Source organism: Miscanthus floridulus, chromosome 14, assembly GCF_019320115.1.
Source record: "Miscanthus floridulus cultivar M001 chromosome 14, ASM1932011v1, whole genome shotgun sequence".
Lineage (NCBI taxonomy): Eukaryota > Viridiplantae > Streptophyta > Magnoliopsida > Poales > Poaceae > Miscanthus > Miscanthus floridulus.
The window spans coordinates 92703737-92727544 of record NC_089593.1 but is presented as its reverse complement, the minus strand read 5'-3'; the positions used below and the strand labels follow the sequence as shown (position 1 = coordinate 92727544).

Sequence of the window (23808 nt, the reverse complement as noted above, 5' to 3'; positions counted from 1 at the left end):
CTAGTGGGTCTCGATGTCCTTCTGGAGTAGCTCATCCTGCTCCTTCCTAACCTTGGCGGCTTCCTCATTGTCCCTCCGTGATCTCGCCGACAGTGCCTCGAATGCCATCTCGGCCTCATCAACATGACAACGAGCCTCGGCCACCCGTGACCGAAGACTATCCGCCTCCTCGATAAGGGGAGTTAGCTCGGACACCCTCTGCTGGGCGGCAACAAGCTGAGCGATCGCCTCCCTGCACAGCCATGCCTCCTCAATGAGGCAGTCCCAGGTTTCCTTCTGCTCATGAAGGAATCGAGACTTCCCCCGGCTACAAGCGATAAGGGACTAAAAGGAGATGATGGTCAGAATACAAAAATATATAGAGAAAGAAAAGGGCGAGAAGCAGGGTCAAGTGAATATCCGGTCGAAGGGAACGACAACATCGCGCAAGGCACCTCTAGCGTGGTCCAGGGCCTCGAGCATGGACGCGATCCCCATGTCGAGGCTCTCCCAATCCATGCTCTCTGTGGCAGCATCGAGAGTGAAGAGCGTCGACGTTGGATCCTTCGAACTCACCCACCAGAGTAGGGGCTCGCTCCATGCGAGTGAGTCACTACCCACCGGCGTCAGGGCCAGGGATGGCTCCTTGCTAGTCTTGATCATCGCCAACCCTCCTCGCCATGACATCCCTACTAGGACAATCCCTCCGACAACAGAAGGGGTTAGCGGTACGGACGCTGACTCCTCTCCTACAACCGTGACCTCTGGGGACCCCTCGGCTGCATCCCCCGACGTCCGGTCCATGCTAGACGCCGTCACCTGGGTCGCCGATGGCACGGGTCACGCCGGTTCCTTAGGCGCCACCATGATAGCACCCGGCTGTGACCCGCCTGTCATAGCCATCACCACCTCTACCTGCGTCGGCGGGGTCCTGACTGGCTACATCATGCCTGCCATGGTCGACGTCATGAGCGCGGTCAGCACCCCCATCCACCCTGTCATTGACAGTGGTATCACCACCATCACTGGCTATTCCATGACCTCCGAAGGCATCCCTTGAGCCCCCACATCTACCCATCCCGCCGAGGGCACAGACGCCACCGTGGGCGGTGCCTGACTGGCCGGTGATGCAGTCACACTAGCTTATTGCCGCGACACCAGCCAGTGGCTGCCACCTCGCTTGAAGGGTGACACTCTTCTTTGGTGCTAGCGCCAAAGGATTACGCTGCCTCCCGATGCTGCAAGAGAGGAAAAGCATAAGTCACGATGAAATCTGACCAAAATAGGGAAAAACAGAGGAGCTGATGATGACTCACCTTGGCGCCATTGGGTGGAAGATACGTTTGGGGGGCGAACACCCCGACCTCTGCTCCGCCCCATCGGGGCGAGGCCGTTTTGAGCCCACACCCTACTCCTAGGCAGAAGGGCTCGCTCCCCTTGGATCTTGGGGCACGACGATGGAGCCACCAGCCTCTGCTGGCTCCTCGGTCGCAGCGATAGAGCCACTCACCCCTGTTGGCTCCTAAGGTAGGCCAATGGTACAGCCCATCTTCGTTGGCTCCCCAGACATGCCCTCCCCTCTATGGAACGGGAAGGGTGCCGACTCCTGCAAGGATGAACCAATACCTGTTGGCACATCCTCGTTCTCTAGGTCATCCCACTCAATGTCGTCGACTACCTCGTCATTATCTCCATCATCATCATTGTTGTCGATGTCCTCCCCGCGCTCCTGCGCTTGCAGCTTCTGCTACTTCTTCCTCTTGTCCTCCTTCACCTTCCTTAGACGCTCACCCTCGGTGCGATTTGCTACCCTCATGGACGAATCCCTCGGCAATAGAGCCAGGTGATCCATGAGGATGAGGTCTTTTGGCTGATCCCGCCCCTTTCAATGTTAGTATCAAGAGGTCGGGAAATCAATTGAAGAGGAGGCATAAGGAGGGGAAACTTATGAAGACGACATGGCCTAGTTCTGGCCGCATTGGAGAATGCCCTGGCACCGGGTAAACGAAATCGAGGGGGGCACCTACGCCATCCCACGAGTGCTCCATTGCCTCCTTGATGCGTTGCATGATCTTGGAGTTGGGGAGCGCCCCCTCAGTGAGCGTCGTTCTGTTGAACGACGCCTCGGCCCCTTTAGGAATGCTCGTGTCATCAACGGCACCACCCTCCTTGCATGGTAGGCCCCGATGACACTTGACCCCTTTAGGCCGCTCTCCTTCAAGATATGGATGGTGGTGATGTGGTCCAAGATCTTCTTCTTGTCCTTCTCTGGGACACCCCACTTCCTCCATGACTCTAGGGCCTCTTCGATAAGGCACCTAGTGAACTCTGGCAAAGGGGCGGCGGTGGCATTCTTGAGGTAGAACCACTGCGAATGCCACGCCTTGCTGGATGTCGATAGCCGCATCGATGGATACTCACCGACCCGATTGTTTTAGAGTTGGATGTCGGCGCACCCCATCGGCATGTGTAGTTCCTGCCTACCACTCTTCTCCCTCATCTTCTGAAGGATGATGGTGAAGAAGTACCTCCATAGATCGAAGTGGGGGCTGATCCCCAGGAATCCCTCACATAGGGCAACAAACGCTGACATGTGCTAGATCCCGTTGGGGTTGAGATGTTGCAGCTCGATCTTGTAGTAGTGTAGCAGCCCTTGGAGAAATCTGTGGATAGGGCTCGCAAACCTATGCTCATGGAAGTGGGCAAATGACACTATGTAGCCATTGGGCAGTGATGGTAGATCTTCCTCGCCAGACAGCAGCCACTCATCGGCCAAGGTCCGCGCGCGAAGAAGACCACGATGGACGAGGCCCTGCATGCACTGGAAGGTGATGTCAGAGGGGCACCACGGATCCATTGGAGGTGGGGATGGTTGGATGTGGGCTCGACGGTGGTGGGGATGTGGAGACAGGGAACCCTAGGCGATTGGTGGTGGTGGTCATGGCTACGGAGGCAAGGATGCAAGGTATAGAACCCTAGGGGTGAACCCTTTGGTATTATAGGGGCGACGGATGCGAGGAAACCAACCATCCGCCTGGATCTTCGTGCTTGCGCACACAATCTTTGTCCGTTCCCTTGGAAAACTCGCCGAACATTTCGCCTCTCCGGACGGGCCATGACTCGTCACAAGTAAGAGGAATACGGATCAAAAAACACCTCTATGGATCACCTGGGCCCAGGAGTTCAAAGGTTGGCCCATCGATGGGTTCGACAACCGCTCCAGGCACCCTTAGAACAAGGGATAGAAAGGGATGGGTCCGCAAGTGGCCAGTACCCAGGCGCACGAGTGTCATGGACATCCCTGCTCATGTTCGAGTCTCGGTCGGTTATGATCCATGGTTTTTCCTCGAAGAAAGGCGCATAGCCCTCGGGACCGGTCGAACGGACCCGAAAACTATACGGATCAACCACCAAGAATCTGGAGTCGATCGCCAAGCTGGCCCTAGCCGGATCCCCATGAATGGGGTGCTGAGACCCCACTCGAACTAGCCAGCTAACAACCCACCAAATCTCACGCCCATACCCGCGAAGGGTTTGACCTCAGCGAGAGGGAATCACCATCCCCAGGATATGTCATGGATGACAAAAGAAGGCCAGGGCCCTCAAAGTCCTCCCGTTCAAAAAAACCTCCGAAGGAGTATTCTACTCTTCCGTAGGCTCGGGGGCTACTGTCGGGGACCAATACTAGGGTACCCGAAGAGGGGGAGCTAATAACCATCAATGTTGATTCATCCAAGCGGTCAAGAGCACGACTACATGTTTTGCTGACCCCCAGGTGCGCAAACTCCACCTCGCCCAGCCCCTGAGGGTTGGCGGTCACTCCGCCTCGCTCGACACCAAGGCCGCGGGCTCCACCTCGCATGACCCCTAAGGGTCGCTCTGCCTCGCCCAACACCGAGGCCGCAGGCACCGCCTCACCTGACCCCTGAGGGGTGGCTCCGCCTCGCCTGACCTCTATTGGCTGGCTCCTCCTCGCCCGACCCCTGAGGGTTGGCTCTACCTCATCCGACACCGAGGCCATGAGCTCTGCCTCGCCCGACCCCTAAGGGTGGCTCCGCCTCGCCCGACCTCTGGAGGCTGGCTCCGCCTCACTCAACCCCTGAGGGTTGGCTCTGCCTCGTCCGACACCGAGGCCGCAGGGTCCGCCTCGCCCGACCCCTGAGGGCGGACTACGCCTCTCCCGACCTCTAGGGGCGGGCTCCGCATTGCCAGACCCCTGAGGGTTGGCTTTGCCTTGCTTGGCCTCTGGGGAGGAACTCTGCCTCGCCCGACCGTGAGGTCAGAGGCTCTGTCTCGCCCGATGAAGACCCATACCGCTGCCAACCACTCCAGAACCAAGCAAGTGGGCCTGAGTCAAAGCTCTGGCACCAGGGAGGTGACCGGCACACCCCAATATAACCCATGACCGTGATGGAACATACTAGGGGTTCACGTCAGGAACAGCGTCTAGCGTACTGGTGTTGTTCTGCCTAACCCCGTACGAACATTGTCAGGAACGCGCCAGGACAGAGTGGAGCGCCATGACCGGCAGACGACGCCTGCACATGAATGCCAGTGACGGACAGGGCCGCGATGAGAGGCTGTCCCTATTGACGTCTGTAGGGTCGGCTGGACCCACATAAAGGAGAAGGACCCGGCGATCCTGAAGGACTTCTTCCGCTCGTTCTCTTCTTTTCCTCCACTGTAACCCATGCTCTCTCTTGGTCTATAAAAGGGAAAGCAGGGCGTCCCACAGAGGGGACTGAATCAAACACATCCGAACATCCAACATCTACAAAATCTTATGTTGTATATTTGGACATACAAACGATTTCAAATCAGAAAAGTTTGAACTACAAAGTTGTAGGTCTCGTCGAGTACTACAACTTTGGTATAAAATTTTTTTAGGGTCAGTTTGAACTACAAAGTTGTAGATTTCATCGGACATCATATGAGAAGGTTATGAAATTTTTTTCAGCATATCACTGCCGGTTCAAGACACGAACCCACAGTGATAGTATCAGGGTCAGTTTTAGCCAAAAACCGACAGTGATGACCCAATATCAGTGCCGGTTCTTGGCTAAAACTAGCAGTAATATGAACTGGCAGTGAAGACCCGAATATCAGTGTCGGTTGGTCCTATCACTGCCGGTTTTAGCCAAAAGCCGGTAGTGATGTGCCGGGAGGCACTATCACTATCGGTTTCTTAAAAACCGACAGAGATGGAGCCGGCAGTGAATTCAGATCTGTACTAGTGTTAGTTAGTATATATAGCTATGACATTGTGTGGGAACACTCCAAATTCCAGTTCAAATCTGTAGAGTACAGATAAACAACGTCCCTATCAGAAATGTCGACTCTCAAGAGCAGAATCTGTGTTGCTAATGACTCCATACTGATCTTTGTTGGCATCCATCCATACCTCAGTTCTGCTATATCATTGGCAATATCATCTGTAAAATTAATCGATTTCAAGCATTGCCAGTCCGCCTTCAAATCCGATCACGACACTGCAATGTAGGATGAGCTGCTCAAAAGATTGAACAATCGAAAACAACCCCACATATATGATACTATTTACTGAATTCCATCAAATGTTGTATATATGTTACGTAAAATATATAGCCACTTTTTCTCTATGATGGATTGTTCTAACAGACATGTGAAGCACAATTAGACGGCACGACTCATAAATTGAAGGGTTATCTTGTCATCGAGCCATCGACTGGATTATGTGTAATTGGGTATTATAGTGAAATGTAACATAAATGTGGTTATTAAGAAATCCAAATCCTTCTAAAAACATCCCATGGAAAGTTCAGATTTACAACATTTTGTAGGATGTTATGGGGCATCATTTTCTTTGTAGGGGGTGGTGAATATAGGATGATTAATTAGAGGGGCTGGATGAGTTAGAGATAGGAGTGATATGATTTGTTACAATTTGATTGCGCGTCCTGAGAGGTTTAGGAGTCCTCTCTATATAAGGCAACATGATTTTTGAATATTGAGAAGCAATGAAGAAGAACTCATAAAAAATTCCCCAATAGTTAGCCTCCCTGTAATCTACTTTACCTGGCTATTCATGGCAATATTTATCCCCTAATGAACTACGGTTCATGACACCCAACCATTGCTTGTGGCAGGTGCCCATATTCAACCATTGCTTGTGGTTCTACTATATTTATTTCTGTATTTACTCTCGTATTACTAACTTGTTCAAAGAACACAGGTACAAAGTAAAACTGATGCAGAAACATGGTAATTTCCCATTACCTTCGTATGCCCTTGACAAATACAGAATTACGAGGAGATCCAAGCTCAAAGCCAATTGTGTTCTTATACCTGCAAAATTGTCAAGCCATTTGTAACCAGGTTTGAATTTTGTAGACTAAAAGCATACATCCTCAATAATAATGCAAAGTGAAACCACCAATGCTATTCTCACTATTGATGATGAGATGCCCTCGAGACAATAATAAGGATGATGACTTTGTTATATGTTTATGACTCAATAAATAACTTATAGCTTTTATCTTGTTACGTATGTAAACAAATGCCCTCGAGACAATATTACAAGGCTGCGAGTATTTGACATCTCATGACATTGAGGGATTTGAATGACCGTCCGTTTTGAAGATGATAAAAAAGTAGTTATTTATAGGTGTCCACCAATGTCACAGGATATCCTAAATTGCTTATGATGACTACTAAAAATATTTATTGAAAAATATTCCCATTACTTACAAAGGCAGAACATAACTTCAGTCGCCTCCGTACATCATCATTTGTCCCAACAACATATGCCACCAGTCTTAAGAGGCTACTCTGTAAATGGTTACTTATAGATTGGCGCTTTTGTAATTAGATTTATTAGAGACAAACCTCTCCACCTCTGTAAGTAGTTATCCAAACAAATATTTACTTTTTCATATGATTTCCATTGAAAACGAACTTTACTGTCATAATTGTAGAGTACGATGCGATCTATAGCTTTGTATTTAACATGATTTTGAAATAAAATCATGTAGTCACAACTGCCAAATATATGTTTTAGGTTCTTAGGGTCTTTTTGGTAGAGCTCAATTTCCTGATTCTTAGCTCCAATACCTTAATTCACTTATACAGTGATTTTAGTTGGGGTGAGGGTGGGGAGGAGGTGGTAAGTGATTATAGAGTGATTGTTGGGGGTTCAATGTGGAGAGTGTTTTTAGCTCTCAGTTTACAGTGTAAATAGAGTAGCGATTCCGGTAGATTCCCACGAGAATATAGTTATGTTTTACGGACTGTTTGGCTTTCAAGGAGTGCTTGCCGTGGACAATGTGGAGGCAACAACGCCCCCACATGGCCAATTATATTCTTATATTTGAATTTTAGAATTTTCAAAAACCTTAGGTGTTGCCATAGTCTATGCCAAAGTTATAGTCCTTCACACAATCTACAAATATGTATTGATAAGCTTTTGATTTGAGATCATTTAGAGTCCCAAATATTCATTTTGCATTCACGGATTCTGAAATTCAAATTTTTAATTCCTCAAACGACCTTGTAGAGAGAGATATCTTATACCAAAGTTGTATTAGTCGGTAAGATCTAAAACTTCTAATTGATTTTTTCATTTGCGATCGCTAGAAGCTCAAATAAATATTCAATAAAAGATTCTTAGGATTTAATATAAAAGAATAATACAATATGCTTAGTCAAGTGAATGTTTCGTGTCGTCATAAGAATTGCTCTCTCGCGAATGGCTTTAGATCAGAGGCTTCAATCCATAATTGGCTTCAAATAAATGGCTTTAGATCAGAGGCTTCAATCCAAGGAAATCATTTTACAGGAAGGGCACTAGTTGGCACCTCTGCAAATGGCTCATTATTAGACAACTTGACAGAGGCCGTTGCTAGTTCAGCCTCCATAAATCGATTCTGAATGCATCGATAAAGTATTTCTAAGACCATAGACTGTCCGTACCAGAAGCTAATCTGAAAGTATAACTAATGGTCGCATAACACAAACAGCTGTCTTGTTCGTACAAGACTATACCATTAAGTGTGTCAACTCATCATACAGGACCGCTGCCTATATACTAACAAAGACAAAGTCAACATTGCCTCAAGGAAACATTTTGGACTTCTAGTAAATCTTTCCGTAGGAATGCCTTTACTCCTGTCATTGTATTTTAAAAAAGGATCCAATATTTCCAGCAACCTTTTGATCAAGGTAAACTAAGTATATTAGCAGCGGCGGATCCAGAAAAAATTTTAGGGGAGGCTGAACAACACATACCTCCGACTGCTGATCGATCTTAAGTCTCAGCCCCACCTACACTATAGAACTTTGCCTAAAAATTCATGGGGGCTCCAGAGGGGTTTCACTGCTCCGGTATGAGTAGGGGGGCTCGAGCCCCCACCCCACCCACCCACCCCACCGTTGGATCCGCCCCTGTATATTAGTGGTTATGTCCATCAAGAACAAATAATTCCTTCTTGTTAGTAAATAGTTATTTAAGTTACTCAACTAGGAGGGAAGGTGACGGACCTTGCTTATAAAAAAATCTAAAGTTCAAATTGTATACCACATGTTTAAAATAAATTGGGTGTTCCTTCAAAGGTCAGGACAGATTTTCAGTGACATGGGACCTTCAAAATAGGACATAATCAATAAACCAGATGTTGAGAGGACACGTGTGGATTAATGTGAAAATTTAGTTAATTTTCTACTCCAATACATGTGGATTAGGAGGTAATGAATGTAGCTAAACAAGCCCTAATGCATCCTTCCAAAGAGCTCTCGTGGGCGATAAGTTGGCTGCGTGGAATAACCTAGTGGCCAAATTAGCTAATGCTAGCTGTCTAATAATGAGACAGGACATGTTTCCTAGGATCCTCACAAACATAGTCAATTTTCAGTGTGGTCTATGTAAACTGGGGTACGCAATCCAGTAAAAAGATTCATGTGGATGTTCTTTCAAAACAATTCACATGGAAGCTGAAACTTCCTTCGAGATCAATGTATGCCTTTTGTATCTCTAGAGGGTGTAATTTTGACAAAGGATAATTTTGCCAAGAGAAATATGACTAGTAAACATTTCTATGATTGTAATAAAACAATTAAATACCTTTTTTAACTGCCATCTTTCTAAAACTTCTTGGCGACAATACAAGAGATGTGTCATTTTATGACGTTTACGGCATGACATCTGGTCAAAATGCCACTAAGTTAATTAGTTTATGACTTTTTTCAGAGGCATTTTAATCTAGTGACAAAACAAGATGGATGTCACAAAAAGGTCATAAAGTTACTCCAATTCCCTTACGTGAAAATCTTTGTTATGTCACATAGAAATATATTGAGCCCACTTGGTCCAAGTTTTACTCATGTTTTAAAATGGATCAAAATTCCTTCTTCGCCTAGTTCTCTTTTTTATATTTTCCCACACTCGCCCAGGCACAACAAGCCAAATAAAAATCAAAAGTTTAAAGAGAGCCCTAATATTGAATTGACCTTGTTAGCTTTTGTTTTCCATAAATTCTAAACAAGTAATGTTTTTCCTATATCACCTCCTTGGGTCTATGCCGAATTTGGCTTTCAGCACTTTTTTCTCAGCCTCATAACAAATATCTCTTTCTATATAATATTTGTGTGTAAAAAGGAACACAGAAACAAATAAACTCATGCATGCACGCCGACCCCATCAAAACTGAGGGCATGTTTGGATCAAAGGATTCTCAAAGGAATACATTCCAAAGGATAGGAATCACTTCATAGTATTTGGAATGAACAAATGTTGAGTTCCTTTCCAAAGGAAAGGAAACCATACTAGTGCAAAACATAGCAAATAAAACATCCACTCCAACCCAAGGGAAAGAATCTTTGCTCTCCCTCTTGCTATGCACTTGCTCATGTTTCTATAATTCCCTCCATTCCAAATAGCTCAAAGTATTCATTCTTGTGTTTTGAAATCCTATAGTTTTTCACTATTCAGTCTATCTCATTCCTGCTTTTTTCCATTCATCTATTTTGTATTCCTTTGCTCCAAACAGGCCCTAAAAGGATTCCTCGGCGCGCACGGCTCAACCGCGGAAATTTTTATGACGCAAAAAATTTCCTCGGCACGTGCAGCTCAACCACGGAAAAATTGGTGACGCGCCCCTGCTACAATACCATGGGTCACATTGGGACAAGAAACTCGGAAAACCCTATCCACACATGCCCGCCCCTATTCTATCCTCCACCTGCTACCGCGTTGGGCTCCTTGCACATCGGCCACCGCCTACCTGCCTCCACGATGCCCGAGCCACCCAAGGGTCTCCCGCCGCCGCCCCAAGGAGCTCTCAGACGCTGACAGATGAATGAAAATAAGTATGTGGTGACTGTGCTTATCATCTGTTTTAACTATATGCAGCCACTTTCTCATCAGAATGTACATATAGTTAATCTATTTTAGTTAGGGTCTGAATAGAGAGTGATCAATTAGCGATTACCATTTTGTATTTGTCTGATGTGGCCTAAATTAGGAAGGACGTTTGAAAATTTAAATGTATATCTGACTAGTACACGCTTCGCATTATTCACTTTATGTTTCAGAAAGTTGGTCTTCTTGAAATATTAATTAGAAGTTCTGCACATTTCTGAGATATTGTGCCTCATTAGAAATTTGAAAAATCTAAAGACAGCCCACTGCAAAGCTAGGGACTATTTTTTTCACCTTTTAGTGAACTGTGTAGTTTGTAATATGATTGTAGTTGACTAGTTGCCTGATAGGAGGTTCAGAATTGTGAGAACAATCCAGTATCGACAATTTGTGGTTACCTAGTATAGAACAAACCACTAAACTTGATTTATTGTTTACCCTACTTTACAAATATAGTACTTGACTTTTGTATTCTGGTGGAGTAGAATATGCCTTCTTTTTGTTGAGATACTGTGATGATTAATTAGCTTGAGCAAGTCATTTCTTACAACAAAACGAACTGCTAGCTTGGCATGTCAAGGTGATAACTGATATCTGTCTGTTTGAGACGATGGATAGCTTCTAGACTTTTAGTGCTAGTGCTCGTTGACAGAAGGCTCATTGAAATAGTAAATCAAACTTTAGATTATTAGTAACAATGCAGAACAGTCGTGGCATGGCATTCAGTTATCTACTACACAGTTATTAGTAACAATTCTGACTGATTGAATAGTATTTTTTTGTTCTGCTTTAAAAAAATAGTATTTTTGGTTTTCTCAACTTTCGGTTTCCTTCTCAAACAGTAATGTCTGCCTACTGATTTTCAACTCAAGCTTACTGATTTTCAACTCATGTTTACCTAGTAATATTGTAAGAGCAGAAAATAACTATTTCGGCTTATATGAACGGCCCTTTTGCAGGTTGATGATGTGTTGGAGTCGATATTGGACATAAGATTTCAGTCATGCATGAAAGGGCTCTTGATGCAATTGGGCTCCATCCTGATGAACCTATCATGAAGAGGTAAATGCATGTTTACTGTATAGATCTTGATGTGTTATGAGACCACCTTCTATGGTTTTCTTACATGTCGAAGTATATAGACATGTTATTTATCCAGGCAACAAGTGTAAAAATAACATGACACCAGAAACGTAAAATTCCAAAAATAAATTTAGATATACAGTTTTGCAATTCCGAAAACAACTGCTAGTGTAGAGTTAAGTTCAGATTTTAGTTATCAAATAATCTTGAATGGTGAGACCGCAATTAAAATCTCAAGTCAAACGCATTTAGTTTGATTTTGGAAATTTCTTAGAGGGGTTGCTTGTTTGTTTATCATTGTGTGTGACTTCTGTCTGTCAGGCATGCTCATGCTCTTTTTCTCTTTGCCTTTGAAAAATTGTTCAGTGACTGTTTCCTCTTGTTTTGGCCATCCATTTGGTTTGTTTATCATTTGGTTTCAGTTGGACTGAACTGCTGTAGCTAGTTAGTCTTTAGAGTAACCTGTCAGCTTGTGACTTAGAGCTCTTATTTTTCCAGTTCCTGTAGCTGTTTGGTTATAAAGCAAGCATGTTGCAATAGGATTTGACCAAGCATAAATGACACTATGTTTATGCTTTATACTGTAACCTTTCTAACAAAAAGGGTTAGGATAAATAGGAAGCGTGCAGGCAATTACCATACATATTGTTTTTCATGTGCTGGGTGATTCAAGTGTTAATTTGTACCTGTCTGTTTTCCAGATAAACAATGAAAACAACTCTACAATAGAAAATGAGGGCGTGTTTCATTTGTAACCATTGTTTCGATGTGATATGTGTGGTTGGGGTGTATGCAAAATATGTTTATCTGCTCTGTGGAAATTATCCAAAACATGATTATTTCACTTATCTATTTTACCGCTGAACAAATTATTTATCTTTCTGAATATACAGTGATTTTATTCTATATTTATTGGCCAACTGTCGCGTGGTAGATGCCGCGCAAGCGTCATTGTTCGTCGGGTGTTACTAAGTGTGGGTCTCCGGTGGCTCGAGTGGACTCAAGAACACAAGAGAAGACACGGCGATGTATCCTGGTTCAGGCTATCAGAGCCCTACGTCCAGCAGTGGTTGTTCTTTGCATTTAAGAGCACCCAAATCGTGGGGTTACAATGAAAGAGTAAGAGATTTGGCAGGGGATCACTCCGTGCTATCCTATGGCTCGTCAGCAGAGAGGTTGCTTCCCTGGCGGGGGAGAAGAACGCTCTTCTCTCTTACCGGGATGCCGGTGGGGAGGAGCGTTCGGACGCTCCTCTCGGCTGCTCTGCTCTCGGTGCTGAGCTCTGAATCGGACCGAATGGAGTGTTCTGTTTTTGGCCTCCCCCCTCTAGGATCCGACCTCCCCTTTATAAACCGAGGAAGGTCGGGTATAGGCCAGATCGAGGGTGGAGTCTATGGTCTATGTGCGCCGGAGTCCAAAAGGGTGCTGCTACGGCGTGGATGGACCCTGGCGTTGTCATGGAGTCCGGGGGAGCGTCGGGCTCTGTTGGGCTCTTCTGATCCTGGCGCTCTGGCTGCCAGGGGCTGTCGGCTTGGACCAGCCTCCACCGGGTGAACCTTCTCAAGGCTTCCTTGGTGATGAAGGTGCTCGGCTTAAGGGGCTGACAAGCGGGCTCGGGAGCCCCCGAGCCCTCGGAGACAGTGGAGGGGTTTGTCTTCTTGTGTTACGCCATTTGCGTGACCTTGTCGGAGGAGTGGGTGACAGTGCCACATACCCGTTGGTCGGGGCGGCGCCAAGGAGCCCCCGAGCCCTGGATGCTCAGAGGGCTCGGTCGATGCTCGGGGCATAGTGCCTTTGCCCGCGTGCTAGCTCGGGATGGGGCTGAGCGGAGGATCAGGCTCAGGCGGCCGTCGGTCGGGAGCCTGAGCTCCTGGCAAGCCCCCGAGTTCTCGAGCAGAGGCCGTGGGCGTGCTCGGGCTCTGCCTGATCTTCGACCGGAGGGTGCACGTGAGCGTACCCGAAAGGTATAGGCCCTAAGCCCCCGAGCGATCCTAGAGGTATCGGTTGGGGGGTCTCTTGGTCGAGAGTCTATCTCCCGAGGACTTAACATACCCCTATATTTGACTCTCGTCACTAACTAAAGACATCAAAGAGAGAATGATCTGTGCTAGCTAATATGCTAATTGTTTTTGGTAAAAAGATTCAGAGTATTCAATCAAAACATGAATGGAAATATAAAATATTAGACAGTGCACTTTCATCTTAATCCTTGACGGACAAGAATTAGTTCCTTTGCATTCTCTAGAATTTTGTTCTTTCTTATCTTTTTAAAATCTGCAGTAGGTTATGTTCATAGTATGCAAGTATGGTTTGCAGTTATTTTAAATTGGGGGAAAATTACTATACAGAATTTAAAACCTTTGGCCCTTTGACCGACCACAAAATGGTGGGCAGCCATGGGACAGAGTATGGCTACAAGGACGACCTCAGTGTGAGAATCAACTGATGAGGCACCGTTGTTTCACTTGGCAGGAGCAAGACTAATCTTTCCTACGTACAGTCGTTATATCACTCTCTGCACGTTTCCCGTAGATTAATAGAATGTACTAGCTCTTGTGCACTTCTCTTAATTTAGTATAGAGAAAGAAAGGAAATGGACGGTAGTAGAAAATTTGTACAATGTATTTGCTTTGTATGGGTTGGTGTTGTAATGGGTTTTGTCCAATTAAAATATGTACAATATGTAGATGGATAGAATAAAAATGGGCTAAATTTATGTTTCAACATATGTGCCACAGATGGGCTGTGATTGGGCTGTGTTGGATCAGAAATAATAAGCTAGGTCCACAAGAAAAAACAGTACCAACAATGGGCTTGGCCTGTTCTAACCTTGCTGCTATGTGGGCTATAACAGGCCATAATTTATTTTATGATGTTATTATCACCTGCCAACTCAGCGCCTACATGGCATGGTGTAAGTTCTGTGATGTAAAATCAAAGGTCATAAAGCTTTGTGATATTAAAACCAATATCATAGATTTATGACATAAACATATAAACAGCATAGAACATGGTTTAAGGCGCATGGTTAGTGACACACTCTTTTTCGTCATTCGGGAGTCATAAATATTGATATGTGACATAAATTACATATATTATGACTTAAATTAATTGTCATAGAACCTCACATCTCTTGTAGAGCGAACTGTTCACATAACTACTGGGTTAATCCAACCTACATCTATAATCCATATGCTTGGGGATTGGCTAACGGCCACAAGGAAAAAGAACATTATTTTTCTTTGTGGGAGTTAAAGCCATAATGATGTTGTTTTTGAGAAAGAACATGTAACTTCCTTTAAGCAGGTTACATTCAAGGCAACAAACTAGTTGTGTTTTTTGTTGCTGCAATAAGAGGATACCATAGAGACTGTCCATTTGGCGAGGAGAGCTTTGTGAGTTGTTTACACGGATGCTTATGGTTATTTCCTTTTGTTTGTTTCATCATTTCTGTTACATTGTGATCCAACGATGAACTGAAAACTTTGTAAGAACTTTGTTGTGTATGGTCGTAAAGGAACTTTATAAGAACTTGGTTGTGTATGGTCGCAGAGGCTAGAACTATTTATTCTTCTAAAAATTGGAAGGTTTGATTCTTCCCATGGTTATAGAGCCGAGAAAGAGAATATGGAATAGTTCCTATTTTATCGGGTCTCTTTAACCACGGGATGAACCAAACCATCCAATTTTTTAGAATAAGAAATAGTTCTAGAGCTTGCTAATGGATGCTTTCTTCATTCCTCCTTTTGTTAAGGGAATGTTTTTTCTCTTAAGTTGGCTACAAGGTGGGAATAGATGGTGGGCATGGTATTATGCTGCTCAGCAGTGGCAGAGCCAGAGTCAAAGTGGAGAGGGTGCCAATTCAACTTCAACGTCCTTGAGCCATCACCTGAGAGTTCTTAGATAAATGTTGAATATGTATTGTTATGTTACAGTTGGACTTGAGTTGTATTAGGGGCTATGATAGAGTTGGAGTTAGACTCTGTATCCTAGGGGCACAAAAATATGAGGCAACCCCGATTGTAAGCAGGAGATGGCTTGGCGGCTAGTTTGGGTGGCGGCAAGGATGCCGGAGCACCCAGATGCCGGTATGGCTGCTGTTTTATGTGTAGGATCGCTCGTAGTAATGCCCTAATGATGTAGGCCTAAGACTGAATATTGTCAATAAACATTATGCTTTGGTGTCGTTCTCACTTGCGTATTTTATTCTATGGTGTTTATCCTTCCATGTTCTTCTATTAGTATATCCTATTGGATCTGGATCTAATCATGCACCCTAACAAGTGGTATCAGAGCTTATTGTTAGAAAATCTGAAAAATCAAAGGTCACATGGTGATGGAGAGCCCGTTAATGTCTTGGGTCACACGAGTTGTGTGTGACATGGAGCATTGGACAAGACACATGGTTAAACCTCATTAAAAGATATCATGCCTTGGTCTCATTCTTTGGTTAGTAGATTTGTTTGGGTCTAGATTTAACCATGCTCTCTAACAAGAGTAAAGTTGTATTATTACTAGTGCTGACACTACCATTGCATCATTGACTTGGTTACTTCTATAGCATTGCACTTGTTGTATGTTGTAGGCTTAGGGTCATACACCCTGGGTCTTCAGAAATTTGCATAGGCAAGGCCATGGTTGGCGGGTTGTGAGCTCCACCAGTAAGGATGGATTTGGATCGGAATCACATGGAATCAAATCTCAATAGTACTATTTATCACTTTCTAATTTGAATCTAAATAACTTATCACCTTCTACTTCAAATCTGAATACGGATACGAATACTATTATTAGATACGAAAACAAAAAGGACATGTCAAATTTTCATTTGCATTCGGATATCTACTTGATTTTAAAGATAACGATGTGTATTTGCTTACGGATAATATCATAGTATAATAAATTAATGCTGTACAAATGTAAAATATGACTATACAACACATGTAGATAAAAGACAACTACAAAAAAGACATATATATTAATATTTTTTTAATCATTAAATATATAAAAATCAATGAAAGTGTAGATAAGTATTTTAATACATATAATTAACCATAATAAAGTAAATCAAACTTGACTATTATATGTCATTAATAATACTAAAATCATCATAATGTTATTATCCATCGAGATAACTTTAATAGTTTAAATAATGCATATCATCTGTTGTATTAAAATTATAACCATTTACATTGTTAATTAGCCATAAATTAAAATTTTAGCTGTTTCGTTGGTACTTTGTTCTTCACGAATATAGGTAATATCATATATTTTATATTTTTAATACGGGTCTAGAATTAGATAGAGAAGAATCACAAAAAATATGGATGTCCACGTTAAAATCGAATACGAATACGGGTATCCATATTGATGCTAAAACAGATATGAATATTGGATTATTCGGATTCTTAAACATCTAGATCCATCGTTATCAGCCAGTGGTGCTCAACTAATAGCACCTGGTGTTAAAATATATATCAGAAGATTATGTGGGCCATCAATGCAGATACTATGTGTGGCCAGAATCGAGAAGATTATGTCATTTGCCTGCCGTATGAAAATCATATAAATATAAGCGGATCATGGTTCTTGGAGGATTACTTGTTTTGTACCTCAAAGTGGTGGGGTTACACAAACCAACGTGGCCGTTCTCTAAAGATGTAATCAGCAATGGAGGATCCGGGAGACAATCGACCACACGAGCATTCGAGCCCCAGCCATGGAGTCCTTTGATTACTTGAACACATTTACGTGTCCGCAAATCCCAGACCTATATATAACAACAAAAAATATTTCCCGAGAGGCATTATTACATCAACATATGTTACTAAGGAATTAATAATGAGGAGGTCACATATATACATACTCGTGCATTCCCAGACAATGACCCTGTAATGATGTACTGGTTACCATCACCAGCCAATAGAAAATAATCAACCCAACACTGTCCTTCCCCTCTGCAGTCTAACGTTGCGATTGGAAGCGACGAAGAAGTTTGCCAAATCTGTTAAACATGAAGCATTACAACACAATTAATTTCCGATACTACAAAAACGGCAAGGAATGGTTCCTTTTTTTTTTTTGTCACTGACTACTGCTCCAAACAATCAAATTACTACAAGGAATCATCCATGCTTGTTTTGTTTTATTACAATGACTACTGCTCCAAAAATCAAATCACACCTCCATGTTACGGTTTCGGTCATGCACAATTTCCTAGTGTAGTAAATATTTTACGGTTGTGGGATTTCGACCATGAACAGATCTATTCCTGGTGTGGAAGAGGTTTGGGTTTTACAGGCAAGTTTTACGGTTGCAGAACGAAATTTTATGGTCTTGAAATTGGGACTGATTGGTGCATTGAATAGTGTTGTCACACAAATAGACGTATATATAATATCTGATTCTATGGCTATTTTGAGTTACCATAATGACTATACTAATTTACGAGTACAAACATTACCGTAATGGAGATGGCCATAGAATAAGTTATTATTATTATTATATATATATATATATATATATATATATATATATATATATATATATATATATATATAGAGAGAGAGAGAGAGAGAGAGAGAGAGAACTACTTCTGCAGTTGACTATAAAATAATTTATTCTGTGACCACTTTGAGTTATGATAATTACTATGCTAATTCACGAGATTATAGTAACTCCTTACTATATGATTTACTATAACATTACGGTAAATATCCTCATGTGTTATAGTAACACAACTATCATAAATATGTATTCACTTTATCGTAAATTAGTATATAAAATTATCGTAAATGGAGGTGGCTACAGAATAACTTATTCTGTAGCTGGCTACTGAATATACTCTCCCTGTATATACTCTCTCTCTATATACCTTTGCTGTGCAGTCCAAGGAAACACTGGCGAAAGTGATATAGTCAGGGCTCTCATCGTGTGAGTTAAACATGAGACACTCCACTCTGTCTGTGTGTCCTTTGAATGTTCGAATGCACGTCCAGTCTTTCTCCCAGTCCCAAAGCTTGATCACGGTGTCCGAGCATCCTGACACCAAAAGCGGGAGGCTTGGGTGAACCGCTAGCGCTTGGATCCAATCTTGGTGACCTTTGAATTTCTTCACCTCATCCAGCTCCAATGTCTTGCATGAACGCACGTGGATGTACCCATAGCCATCACCAACCACAATCCAATGCTCACGAGCAATGAATAGGCAGTATCTAACTAAAGAGAAATCTTGTACGATTTGCAATGCCATCAATCTTGCCTGCCCTCCAGAAAAAAAAAAAACAGGGAGGGAAAAAAATCCTTATCTAGATCAATATATAGTAGTTGCGTATGTACAAGAGGAATGCGACTAAATATATCTACCTCCGTCTCATAGTTCCATATGGAGATATGACCATCGTAGTGACCAACCAAAATCCTGGATGACACAAGATTTAATAATGAGATACTCCCTTCAACCCAAAAAATAGTGTCATTTTTGCTGTTCATCTAAACATTTTATCCAGATGCATAGCAAAAATGATACTCTTTTTGGGATGGAGGGAGCATAGGACAACAATATATAGGCAGCTTCTTTATATACTACTCCATCCAAAATACTTGATGTTTTAATATTTGTACGATAGATTAGTGTTAGATAGAAATTAGCCATGTATCCCTATTTGTTGAAGTTGATCCATGCTAGTTAGAAGGAATAAATACCTAATTAATGGAATAAGTTGCTAATCGAAAGGAATGCATAAACTCATGCCGGCCGTACTCTCACGCAGTGGTAGTTAATTACTGGGAAGGTTGGGATGCTGAAAACATCATGTTCTTTTTTAAAAAAAAAAATGAATTCTAAAACATCGAGTTTTCTAGCATGCATGGGGGAGTACAGCGTAACTAGTTGTATTTATTAAGATGGTCAAGGCACAATTGATGTTTTGAGTGTTGGATATAATTGTATTATTTATTTAAGTCACATGACACAAAATAAATGCTAGGAACAAAAAGATTTAATCCTTTATGGATAATTGGATCTAGAATAGCTCAGCATAAATGAGTGGTTATCTGGTGCACCTACTGTAAAGTTGAGAAAGCCAGAAGGTAAGCCACACACTTATTTGCTGAACTGTGACAAGGCATATTGAGATGCAGACCGGCTTATCTGGAGCATTGGCTGTGTGTTGACCAAAGCTACTAGTGAAAAAGATAATGGAAGGAATTAATAGATTGTTTCTTTTATTATTCTGTGCTTATAAGTAATTTGGGATGTACTATGCCATGTCTTAATATGATCCCCCCTTCCTTTGGGGGAAAAATGTTGTAATGCATCATATGTATACATGGTCGTGCTTGTGTATAGTTGAGTGTTAACCGTAGTTGTGTCCACAAGCTACCAAAGATATTGTTTGCTGCAGGTAGTTTAAGAATTCTTTGTAGTCGATGATGTAAACAAACCCTGATTCGATGTATTGAAGACTCTTATTTACTACCCAAAATACCATAAGAAGAAGCAACTTACCATGGCTCCGTTGGATGCACGTCCATTGAAACCAAGAAACTCTTCCTATCAATGGTGCATATAATCTAAAGAAACCATTGTTGGTAAAACCAGTTAGCACAAATAACCAATATGTGTGTGTGTGCAAGTGTGTGTTGTAAAGACGAAGTCTGTCACCTTTGTTCGCGATTGGAATGGCTGCCAAACGGTAAATAGGCATAGCATCAAGACCATGATAAAACAACAAAACATGGTGCAAACGTGAATGGACTAAATTCATGTCTGCATGACCTAAAATCAGTGCAAAAGAAACCATAAAAAGAACTTACCTCAGAATACATTTTCTCTCCCGCTGGGTGGCAAACAACCACTAGAGGTACCTGATGCACCTTACCTTCGATATGTTGTCTGAATTCTGGCAAAAAGTTATCGCCCACATCCATTAATAGATCTTTGTGCGCTACACAACACTCTAGGATCACATCGAATGCTTCCAAGTTCTCTGGAGGCTGTTTTTCCATCCATAAAAGGAAGGTGCTAGTGGACCTTGGGAGCACAATGCCTTGGAGCTTGGAGAGTCCATCGGTAAAGCTCTCTAAATGTTTTGGAAAACACCTAAAGGCGACAAGATCATTTGTATTATTGGTTAGGCGCAATGGGCAGGAAATCCGCTCATTTGGCTTGAACATGGGGAACTGAAGCTTGCACTGATGGACATGAAGCAACCCGCGCTCAGTGGGCATGGACAGTCTCATCTGTGTGTATGCACCAAAATAGTTAATCATGTACTATAGAAGACCATCAAACAAACTGGGCACAATGTGTTAAAGTAAAGAACTACTATTTGTGGGACGAAAAGACAAGCAAATTCGATCTAGACTTCATATTTCAATTTCATTTTTACTCGAATTTACAAATATGTCCAAGGACAAGTCGTCCTTGTAGATATTGATGGTACAGAGTATTACATGAGTTCCTGCTCAGACCTTACAAAGACTTTTGATCAAGCACGATCTTGGAATAAGGCATTACACATGGTGGGTTTCCTTGGTCATCCAACTTTGGTAGGCTAATATCAAACAATAGGTACCGATCTTGATTCAAATTATTTGGACTAATACTGTTGGATTAGGATCAAATGACATAAATGGATTTGACTAGTTACAATATGCTTTTGAAAAATCTATCACTGGAATTCAAAATACTCTAAATTCTTGAGGGAGTCCTACTGTCCTACATATTACACAAATTAGTTCCCGGTTCATGTTATTGAAAAATATATATACATGTTGGAGTTCATATACACCACGAAAACTATTTCTAACATTGCTTTTGAACAGTTACTATTTAATTATTCAAGAGGGTTAAACAATATTACAAAAATCAGTTCAGTACTTTTTGTTCCTAATTGAAAATATTAAGAGTTCTATTGTAACAGTAGCGAATGTGTAGAAAAAGTAAGACAATATCCAGCAGTCATGGTTTATGAAAAGTTAACTTATGTTTTACCATAGAGTCTATATTGAAATAATACCATCCAATTCAGATATTACAAATAACGGAAGTTACAAATAAATGTTCTGAAAACAAGAAAAATTCCAACAAAATTCTTATGTAATTTTGGTATTAAAAAGTGATGAATAGTGCAGTATTATTTGTAACCATCATTTGTTATCAATATAGAGAACCTGATTAACTGAAATTTTGGTTTTTATGCAATATAAAATTCATTGAAGTTTTTAAGTATCTTACAGAACGAATTGACTATACTAGTAGATGATACTTATATATGTTCATGGTTAGTATGATTAATGTTGTACTCCCTCCGTTCCAAATTATAAGACGTTTTGGTTTTTCTAGATTCATAACTTTTGCTATGCACCTAGATATATAGTAAAAGCTATGAATCTACAAATGTTAAAACGTCTTATAATTTGGGACAGAGGAAGTACATTATTATGTACCTGTCGAAGACATTTTTTGACATATTCAAGTTACTTGATGTGCTCAGTTCAGAATTCAAATTATCTTGTGGATGTCAGCTTTCCGTTCTATTCACAAATGGAATCATTTTTACCTCCTGATTTGTTCATTTATTTTGTGTTTGAATTTTGTTGTAAGGTAATATGTATCTTGTGTCAATGTGCACAAAGATCAACATTAACTTTTTTGTGATACATAAATGTGCTTGATCATAAGGTTTTTAAAAATACCATCTCTAGTGATGACTCGTCAGCCCTTTCCGTTTCGTTAAGCCTGTCAATTATATGTTGTACACTTCTGGGTCTCTTCTCTGGGTTATTTTTAGTGCACTCCTTCCCAATGTTAGCACATACTCGTATTTGTTCCAACTCAGTATCTTCAAGTGTTTCTTCCAACCTGTTCCTCCAACTATCGAGTACCTATCAAAAATTGTGATCTTGAGTTATGATTTGTGAAACTAACAGACTAGCAAACAATATCTTTTTATGTCTTTTAGAACACTGAAACCAAAAAGAAACATATGATTGTGATGTTACGGCATGATCAATCCTATAAAAATACTAAATAACAAAGGAATAGGTAGCAATGGCTGCCATACAACTGTGTAAAGATAAATGTCGTCGTGGATCATGCTTCAGGAGTAAATTGTTATTTCTTACATCCTCAATTGCGTGATACCCTTTCCCTCCCGTCATTATCTCCATAATTATTACACCAAGACTGTATATGTCATAATGACGTGTGACTGCACGGCTGTTGAACTCTGGTGGTAAATACCCCCTGCATGAATAATATCAATATAATTAATGTGCAGCGGGGGTGGAGTATACGTAGTAATCATGTATACTAACTTGCAAAGAGATTAACAGTTATAGAGGCTAAACTAGCTTACAGTGTTCCAGCTACTTTTGTAACCATAACCAAGCTTTGCCCTTCATCAAAGCACCTTGAAAGACCAAAGTCAGCAATTTTTGGCTCCATGCTATCATCCATCAGGATATTTGCAGGTTTAAGGTCTAAGTGAATGACACGATTCATGTGTAGATAATTCAAACCCTCACAAACTCCTTTGATTATTGGATAGCGCTTTCTCCATGGAAGTCCACACGACGCATCTTTAAAGAGGAATAAGCATGCAAAACGGGGCAAGGTTTAGTAATTTTTTTTGCTGAAGTTCTTACTCATCATCAGGGACTGTTAAGTTTGGATGATTTGCAATTTTTTGGACTGGTCATTCGATTTAGTAACTACTACTAGTAGCTACGAAAACAATCCAAAGAAATATCCATCATTCAAGTAGACATTTTAATATTCAGATGGAACATGTATACAGTATACGAAGGAAATCATAGTTTTACCTACCAGTGATATAATCGTGAAGACTCCCCTTTGGTACATACTCAAAACAAAGCAACCGTTGTTGTACATCTGCCATGACATATTTATTCTTGTACCTCTGCATACTCCCTTGTGTGTCAGCACAATATCCTAGAAACCGCACTATATTTTTGTGCCTCACGCTCATCAGACATTCAACCTCTCGCTGGAACTCAGTCTCGTGAATATATGCGTTGGACAGCTTCTTCACTGCAACCGTCCCAGTCCCAAGGATTCCCTGCAGCCAAAATATGTATATATATTTAATTATAACTGCCAAAAAAGAAATGCCGCTAGCTCTGCTGAGATCTGTTGCCGGTGGAGGAGAGGAGGACATATGTACCCTGTAGACTACCGCAAATCCTCCTCTGCCGATTTCATGATATTGGGAGAAACTACCCGTGATTTCATCCAAGAGTGAGAATGGCAGTGCCTTGGGCTCCATGCTCTCATCGACGAGCATGCCCTCCAAATCAGTCCGTGTAGTGCTAACTTGATAATCCATTTG

At 42.1% G+C, this 23808-nt stretch overlaps 1 protein-coding gene across 1 annotated transcript; it reads right to left on the bottom strand.

Annotated features, from left to right (window-relative positions):
* On the bottom strand, positions 1 to 23805 carry LOC136504012 (cysteine-rich receptor-like protein kinase 7). The gene is made up of 8 exons (XM_066498908.1): positions 23644 to 23805; positions 23286 to 23538; positions 22816 to 23038; positions 22583 to 22703; positions 22154 to 22342; positions 19962 to 20026; positions 6235 to 6303; positions 1 to 307 (listed from the first exon to the last, which is right to left on the bottom strand). The coding sequence occupies exons 1-8, from the start codon at positions 23803 to 23805 to the stop codon at positions 1 to 3; spliced, it is 1389 nt and encodes a 462-aa protein (XP_066355005.1).
* Between the last annotated feature and the right edge of the window lie 3 nt (positions 23806 to 23808).

Coding starts and splice junctions, on each gene's coding strand:
- LOC136504012 (XM_066498908.1), bottom strand. CDS start 23,805: ATGGATTATCAAGTTAGCACTACACGGACTGATTTGGAGGGCATGCTC. Junction 22,343..22,582: donor GGTATCACGCAATTGAGGAT/GTAAGAAATAAC, acceptor AATTTTTGATAG/GTACTCGATAGTTGGAGGAA. Junction 20,027..22,153: donor ACGAGTCATCACTAGAGATG/GTATTTTTAAAA, acceptor TGGTTTCTTTAG/ATTATATGCACCATTGATAG.